We start from the raw sequence: 8948 nt of genomic DNA, 5'->3' as shown, positions 1-8948 counted from the left end.
AAAAACATGAAACATGCCATTGGGCTTTTTGGACATAGACATCTTGGTAGATGATCAGGGACTGCAGTGCTTTTGTGTGGATACTGTCAATGATTAAGAAATCATTTATGGGTCTGGAGAGATAGCTCAAGAACACTGGAGTTCCAGGACAGCTGGGGCTACAGGGAAACCCTGTATCAAAAAGACAAAAACAAACAAACAAACAAAAAAACCAAAAAAAAACATGCCATTGGGCTTTTTGGACATAGACATCTTGGTAGATGATCAGGGACTGCAGTGCTTTTGTGTGGATACTGTCAATGATTAAGAAATCATTTATGGGTCTGGAGAGATAGCTCAGCGGTTAAGAACACTGGTGGTTCTTGCAGAAGACCCGGGTTTGAATCCCAGAACCTACATGGTAGCTAACAACTGTCTGTAACTATAGTCCCAGGGGATTTGACAGCCTCTTCTGACCTCCGCAGGCATTGCATGACATGGGTGCACTCACATACACTCAGGCAATACACGCATACACATAAAATAAAAATACATAAAATTAAAAAAAAAAGAAAGAAACCATTTACAAGGTGGGAGTGGCAGTGCACACCTTTAGTTCCAGCACGTGGGAGGCAGAGGCAGACAGATCTCTGAGATCAATGCCACCGGGGTCTAAATAACAAGTTCCAGGACAGTAGGGGCTACAGGGAAACTCTGTCTCAAAAAGACAAAAAAAAAAAAAAAATAAATAGATAAATAAGTCTGACATTTTATACTGAAGAAATGAATAAAAGCATTAACATTAGGTTACTGAAGTCATAGATAAGAACTCATGAAGATGAAATGGAGGATCTTTATGTAAACACCTAATGTTTGCTTTTGCGGCCATGATTTACAGCTCTTCAGTACATAGCAGCTGCTGTGCATATATTACCACTGGAATGGTATGCATTTCCATTGGTGTTGGATCAGTGTGAGTACTACTTTTGTTTTTGATACAGGGTCTCACATAGTCCAGGCTATCTTTCAAGTTATTAGGTTAGCAGAGTTTGGCCTTGAACTCATGATCCTCCTGCCTCCTCTTGCCAAGTAATGGGATTACAGGTGCACTCTACCATGCCCAGAGACTGGATCCTGCTTTGCTGTTAGAATTCTTTCCTTAACTTTATCAACTTTAGTTAGTGGTATAGCCTGGGGCACCCACTGAGCGGGCGACCTCAGCATGGCAGACCTCAGAACCTCTGGTAGTCTGCGGAAATCAGATATCCAGTCCTTGGATCTGGGTTTTCTTTTCATCTATTAATTTTTAATGATTTTTATAACATTAATTTCACAAAATCATAGGTTTCATTATGGATATATTATTTCTAATGGAGTCTGCCCACCCAGGGAAAAGCTGTTTGTGCCCCTTTGAAAGGCTTTAACATTGAAAAATTTACCATTCATTTAGCGAAATCCCACATATTTTTGTTGAGTGGGGCAGAACCAACTTTGCATGGCCATCGAGTATCTGATGTTCAAACAACACTTATTCAGCTAATGAGGTCTGAGATATCATTATCTTTATCCATGTCAAGCAGGGATTTATAGCCAGTGTGAGGATAGCTTAGTTTTAGAGGAGACTGAAATTTAATAGGTGGCATGGAGATTATTGTGCCAGGAGAAGAGGGAGGAACCAATCTTTTTGGCTTTCCATGTTCTGTGTTCCTTCGTTAATATGCCCAGTCCCATATTATTAGCAGTGTCCTACTGTGTCATATGATAAGTCATATGGATTAAATACCTTACAAAGTAACATCATGTGAATGTTCTCTTTTACTTTTTCTTTCTTGGTACTGAGTCTCAGGCTAAAGGCATACCTCACCATGCATGACAGGGTGCTTTTTCATGGTACGTGTACATAGAGTACATGGTAGTATACTTCATATAATTTGTAGCTAATATAAGTGACGGCACTGTCTGTCAATTATAGTTAAGACCTATACCTACTCTTTTTAAAAATATTTTTATTTTATGTGTATGAGTGTATTGCCTGCATGTATGTGAGTGCACCCGTGTTGTGCAATGCCGCAGAGATCAGAAGATGGCTTTGGATTCCCCTGGAACTGGAGTTAAGGATGGTTTGTAGCCACATGTGGATGCTGGGAATCGAACCTAGGTCCTCTGCAAGAGCAGTCAGTGCTCTTAACCGCTGAGCCATCTCTCTAGACCCTGTATATCTACTCTTATAGGGACTCAGTGGCTTCAGTTTGGGGACATATTTCATACAAATCACATCATGTATTCCAATGCACGTTCTCTAAGCAGACATTTCCTTAAAATTTCTAATCTTTTGTTTTTATATTGCTTTTTGTTTTAGGCTGGCACCCAAGATTTTGCAAGGTGATTTAATACAGCTTACGTGTCTTGGGCAATTGGTTATCTGTTAGGTTTGATTTGCCTCATCTGAGCTTGTTACTGGGGGGCAGTACAAGTCAGTTATCCAGAACAGTTTTGCATAAGTTTGTTCATGATTCACTGATGCAGGTGAGGGCATCTAGCAGTTCTTGATAAACTCTTCTGCACATTGTCAAATCATTTATCGTAATGGATTCCACAGTGGTTTATGTATAATAGTTTCAAGACTTTCTGAGTCTTTTCTGTACTACATTATATGCAAGTTGACTTTGCTGCCAGGTCTTCAAACTTGGAGTAAAGGATGATGGGGTCATGTTCAAAGGAGTCCTAGGTGGTATGGGATGTATGTGGAGAAAGGGAATTTTAGGCAAGAGAAATGCATTACTGAAGCTGGTGGGGCAGTAGGTTAGAAAGAATGGATTCACGTTTAGGAGAAAAGTCCAAGGAAGTGGTCAAAAAAAGTAGTTGATGAGGCTGAAGGATGGGTTGGAACCAGTGCACAGAGATCCCTAAGACAGTGGGAGGCATGGAAGGCCATCATCAGGGACGGGGTGAGAGGTGGGGTGTAGGGTACACTCACCTCCATTGTGATTAATGCTGTTAGACTCCACGAGTGCTATGGTGATGGGCCGGCGCAGCGGGTCATCCTCCTTCTCCAGCTCTGTCTCCCAGAGGATGGCATCCCCGTCCTCACTGAAGTTCTCCTGGGCCCCATGGCCTCCAGGGAACTCCCCAGAGCCATCTTTCTGGCTGAATACTGCCACTCCGTACAGGCCATTGTAGCTCACATGGTTGCTGGTGACATGGGGTAGGCTGGATGACATCATCCACACACCACAGCCCTTATTAGCTGGGACAGTGAAAGGAGCCTGTCACTGACAATCATGAACAGGTGAAGCAGTGCCCAGTGCCACCCCGCCAGGGGAAGCAAAGGCATGGAGACAAGGCATTCACAGCTCTGGCTATGGGCTTCTTCAGACTCAAGGGACAGTGACCAAGTCAATCTCACAAGCCCAGATCACTCCCCAGGGTGTGAAATGCTCTGAGTGAGTTACTGAACCTGCATGCCTCCATCTCCTCATCTTTAAATTGGAGTTAACCGTATCTTCAGGAGGCAGTCATGAAGACTAAATGTGACAATACAGATAGAGGTAGGCTTGAATAAACACTAAGGTTTTTATTAGTGACACAGTTGAGAAAGGTTTAAGGTTTTGCTCAAAGTCACACAGTAAAAATAGTGTTTTCTCTAAGTATTCTGTTTTCTTGTTAAATTATTCCATTATCTGGCCAGGGCATGGTGGTGCACGCCTTTAATCCCAGCACTTGAGAAGCAGAGGCAGGCAGATCTCTGTGATTTTGAGGCCAGCCTAGTTTACAAGTGAGTTCCAGACCAGCCAAGGCCACACAGTAAGACCCTGTCACCACAACAACTCTTCATTATCTGCATTAAAAAGAAGGGCTGGGAGGAGAGAGGACCATGTGTAGGAGGTCCCATGGGCCTCACAGACAACACCCTGCCTCCTACTATCTTTTTTTAAAAATATTTATTTATTTATTTATTTATATGCGTGTATTGCCTACATGTAGTGCACCCATGTCATGAAATGCCCACAGAGGTCAGAAGAGGCTGTCGGATCCTCTAGGACTGGAGTTACAGACAGTTGTTAGTTGCCATGTGGGTGCTGGGATTCAAACCCAGGTCTTCTGCAAGAAGAATCAATGTTCTTAACCTGCTGAGCCATCTTTCCAGCCCTTGCCTCCTACTATCTTAATGGAGCTAAAGCACTGTTGCTGACCTCTTGGTTCAGGAGGTGTTATGAGAGGAGGGCCTTCTGCTGAGAGGTCTGAGACAATGCTTGTTCTGCAAGTGAGGTCTCTGAGGCCTAGAGAAGTTGGCCACCTCAGGACCTGGCCTTCCTGTCTCCCAGGTGGTCTGTACCTCAGACCCCTGCCCTAGGAACACACTTCTTACCATAGATGGTATTTCCTTCTATCAGTCCTTTGCCTTCATTGCCCACGACCACGCCATCCGAGTAGCCAAAGCAGATGAGGTTGCTCCTGAGGACAGGGACCCCTCCTCGGCGGATGTCCACACCTCCCCACTGATTCTCGCGGATGACATTTTCTGTGGAGAGAGGTGGAAAGGTCAGCATCTCTAACTGTCTAGGACAGTTAAGGAAAGCATCCCCCCATTACACACACACTGAGCAGGATACCCATACCTTGTGCTGTTCAGTCAGTGCCCAGAGGCTCACCTGTTGGCTGTTTCAGGGACTCTGTTCTCCTAAGGGCAAAGTCTGTGCCTGTCTTTTGTATGTCCCCACACCCACTCTACCCAGTACCCTTGAGACTGATGAGGAAGAACAAAGTGGCTTTAGAGTCCCAGGCAAATACCATACATCCCCCCACCCCCCTGGCAAATCTGAGAAGGCACTGGCTTGTCCTCAGCCTCAGCTCACACTCTGACTTCACCATCCTGCCCTCTTCCTGGGAGCCACCTCCTTCCCTAGGACTGAGCTAGATTCCCAAGTCAGAAGGGCAGTTCGAATATGGCTGCCTCAGCACTGTGGCAGGCAGCCTTGGCTCCTGGGACTGGGATACGATGGCTCACAAGACCCTGTGTGATGGGCCCCTTCCTGCCTCTGTGACCCTATCCCGTACCTTGCTTGCCACATTCCAGTCCTTCAAGCATCCCTGCTTAGTTATACAAGTCTGTACCCACAGGTGCCCCTGCATGGAAAGTTCCTTTGCCAGACTCCTCCTATCTCTCAGATTCTGGCTTTACCTTCAAAGTAAACCCTGCCATGACCACACGATCTCAATACCCACACAGTCCCTCTATCACCTTATGCAAATGGCCTATCACCCTCACTTGGGCATTTTTTGTTTGTCCATACATGCTCTTATTTACTTTCTTTCTGTTCTAAACTGTCAGCTCCTGAGAGTGGGGATGGTGTCTGTTTCCTTTACTGCTCTTGGAACATGGGCTGCACATAGTTGGTGCTCAATAAATGTTTGTTTTACATGCTAGGAATTGAAGCCAGGTCAGACCTGCTAGGCAAGTGCTCCTCTACTGAGTTATAGCCCTTCCTTCATGGCCCCCAGTAGGTGTTTGATAAGTGATGGCTGGATGCAGTTGGGATCCTAGGTATGGCTTTGTACTCAGGCTCCATTGATATACCAGGTAGGCTTGACCCTTGCCTGATACCACAGGAGACAGACAAAGTGCTAAGAAATTAAGTCAAGGGGCTAGAGAGATGGCTTGGTGATTAAGAGCACTGACCGATCTTGTAGAGGACCTGGGTTCAAATCCCAGCACCCAGATGGCAGCTAACAATCGTCTGTAACTCCAGTTCTAAGGGATCCAATGTCCTCTTCTGACCTCTGTAGGCATTGTACAACACTGGTACACTTAAATAGACACAGGCAATACATGCATACACTTAAAAAAAATCAAGTCAAATGTTCTACAGAGGAGGCAACTTGGGTACAGTGGGCATATCTGTGTATAAGGGGAGGGAGGTTAGGGCATGCCTTCTTCAGAAGGTGACACTAGTTGAGACATAAAAGATAAGATGCAAGAATTGGGCAGACAGAGTTGCAGAGCAGGCAGAAGCCCACATAAAAGAACAGTGGAAGGACTCAAGACTCCCTTCCGTCTGTAACTGGTACAAATGGAAGTGTGAAATGCCAGGTTAGAGGCTGGCACAGCAGGTACTCCTCATGCTATGCTGGGCCCTCCTCATGAGAATCATAACCAGTATAGAGCTGGCACCCCAAATGCCTGCCTGTATTCACAGGAGGAGGTCTGGGGTCAGTAAAGGTGTGTGCAAGGTCCGGAAGAAGGTGGGAGTGAAGCCAGGAGATGGTGGCAGTCTCTATCCTGTACCTGTGATGAGGCCTTTGCCATTCTCGTTCACTGCTATGCCAGCTGCGCGGCCCTTGAAGATGTGGTTTCCACTAAAACAGAAGAAGCAAGAGAAAGAGGTAAGATGAAGGCACCTGTGTCACACTTCAAGGCGCCTTCCTTTACAAATTTTACTCTTCTTGTGTATGTGTGATCTGTGTGTGAGTACAGATGCACACATGCTATGGTGTGTGTGGAGGTCAGAGGACAATTTTTGGAACTGGTTCTCCTTCACTGTGGGTTCCAGGGCTTAAACTCAGGATATCAAGCTTGCACAGTAAGTACTCTTACCCTAAGTCACTTGGCCAAACCCCCATTGCCTTCCTTAGTGGGCTTCCTGATGCCTCAAGTTCACAGGGCACGAACACTTCCTGAAATCCTATAAGGTGAGGACTGGGAAATCTTTGTCTGTCCCTGGGATGGGTGGACCCCAAACTAAACCCACAACCTTGAGATAGAAGTACAATAATACTCAACTGTTCTAGCTTGTTTCTCCATTGCTATGACAAAATACTCTGACCAGTACCAACAGGTCACAGTTCATCAGGGAGCTCAAGGTAGGAACTCAGGGCAGGAGCCTTGAGGCGAGAATTGGAGCACAGGTCATGGAGGAACGCTGCTTACTGACTTGCTCCCTGGCCCTTGCTCAGCTTACTTTCTTATGCAACATAGACCCACCTGCCCAGGGGTGGGACCATCCACAGTGGGCTGGGCCCTCTACATCACACAACAATCAAGAAGATGCCCCACAGACAGCCACAGGCCAGTCCAATGGAGGAAATTCCCCAATTGAGGCTCCCTCAACCCAGGTGTGCCAGGTTGACACTAAAGCTATCCAGCACACCAACTGTCTATGGTTTCTTTATACTTCACCAGTCAATACACACCATTGTACACTGATGTCACCACTACTATGCATGGGTGATAGGGAAAGTCTTGGTAACATGAAGAATTCCCAAGAGCCTTTGCCAATGATGATGCACAGCACATACAGATCACAGCATGCCTGCATACTGAGATCAGGATCTTTTTAAAAAAATTTATTTATGGGGCTGGAGAGATGGCTCCGTGGTTAAGAACACTGGTTGCTCTTGCAGAAGACCCAAGTTTGAATCCCAGCACCCACATGGCAGCTAACAACTGTTTGTAACTCCAGTTCCAGGGGATCCGACAGCCTCTTCCATCTTCCATGGGCACTGAACGACATGGGTACACTTACCTACATGCATGCAATGTTTAAGGGAGGGAGGAGGGAAGGGTATACAAGGAACCTAGGAGATAAGGGGAAAGAAGGAGCTCAAGAGAGGTAGGACCATAGGAGAAGGGTATTATTAAGGGAAAAAGGGGGGAAATGGGGGCACCTTAAGTGGGAAAACTATGGTGGAGGGGTGAGACAATGCAAGAGATAAATAATGCCTAGCTAGTTTTGATTTATTTGAGACCAACTGGTCATTACCCAAGATTTATCTGCAAGACACACAGTAATTAAAAATGCCAGAATGGTGGAACTTACCTTCTTGGATGTTTAACAGACATACTTTGAGGCCTATACTAATTTGGTCAGAGGGACATAAAGGACAGTTTTTGCTCCTTGCCCTCCTAGGTCGACTAGTTCCAGGGAACTATGAGCATCTCCCAAAATGTCCTGTAATTGTTGTGGTTCACCTGTCCTCTTGATGAAGGAGGCCGAGGAGACCCCACCAGATGGACTTGAACCAGTGTCCAGTCTACAAAGAGGAGGGTTAACACAGAGGAATCATTTCCTCCATGCTTCCAAGAGAAGCCAACCACGGCGGAGTAGGACCTTTGACTTATCTTCACATAGGCGGAACTGGTAAAAGAAAGGAGCCAGGGGTTCCTCCCAAGCCCATGTGACCCCTGAGGAACAGATCCTCAAACGACCTTAAGAGTAAAAATAAATTGGTTTATCTGGGCCAACTGTAAGGCCTTAAACATCCAAAAGGAAAGTATAACCAAAGATTAAAGGGGTCAATATAATTTCATAAGAGTCCATATGCATAGCTAAAGGCTACACAACAAGCAACAATGCCAGATTGTTGCTTTTTATGTAGGAGATAACCTTCTTTTTGAGTTGTCGGCCAGAGTAACCAAAGGGACTCCCAGATAGTAACCCAGCATAGAACTGGGAAAATGAACATCAGACCTTAATCTTATCTAAGGGAGTACTGACAACTGATTGCTGCTAGAGGAAGAAGAGGTGATCTTCCTAAAACAAGGGACTTTAGATAGGCTGATGAGACTTAGTGGATGGACTTTCACTGGGGAATGGCTGGGGACATTGACAACCCAGTGGGCCTTAACAAGGATGTCTGAGTATATGGGCTCCAGTGGGGAGAGGGGCTATGGTAGGGTGCCATTAAATAAGACGGTTTGGGATGTTCTGTGTGACACACACACACACACACACACACACACACACACACACAAAATCAACAAATTTTTAAAAATTATATTTGAGGAGAAGCATAGAAATTTATGTCATGCTAATTAATAGAGGTGATAAACATTACCACTGAAATCTACCCGATGACTTTATAGACATACACAGGCACCAAGGATCCAAGTGCAACCGATTATGACTAGTAATAATCAGATGCATACAGATTAGGGATGCATGTGCCAACATCTCAGTGTTAGCAAAAAT

General features: G+C 45.4%; 1 protein-coding gene across 2 annotated transcripts in view; it reads right to left on the bottom strand.

The window, feature by feature from the left end:
- Fbxo10 (F-box protein 10) overlaps nucleotides 1–8948 on the bottom strand; it is a 62009-nt gene that overhangs the window by 8419 nt on the left and 44642 nt on the right. For both annotated transcript variants that reach the window (XM_008847682.2, XM_008847681.2), the window contains 3 exons: nucleotides 6266–6336; nucleotides 4349–4501; nucleotides 2957–3226 (listed from right to left, as the gene is read on the bottom strand). In XM_008847682.2, coding sequence (XP_008845904.1) covers nucleotides 2957–3226; nucleotides 4349–4501; nucleotides 6266–6336 — 494 coding nt within the window. The remainder of the gene's footprint in view (nucleotides 1–2956; nucleotides 3227–4348; nucleotides 4502–6265; nucleotides 6337–8948) is intronic.

Source organism: Nannospalax galili, unplaced genomic scaffold, assembly GCF_000622305.1.
Source record: "Nannospalax galili isolate Female #2095 unplaced genomic scaffold, S.galili_v1.0 scaffold263, whole genome shotgun sequence".
Lineage (NCBI taxonomy): Eukaryota > Metazoa > Chordata > Mammalia > Rodentia > Spalacidae > Nannospalax > Nannospalax galili.
The sequence above is the reverse complement of the archived record's forward strand: the minus strand, read 5'-3'. Positions and strand labels throughout refer to the sequence as shown.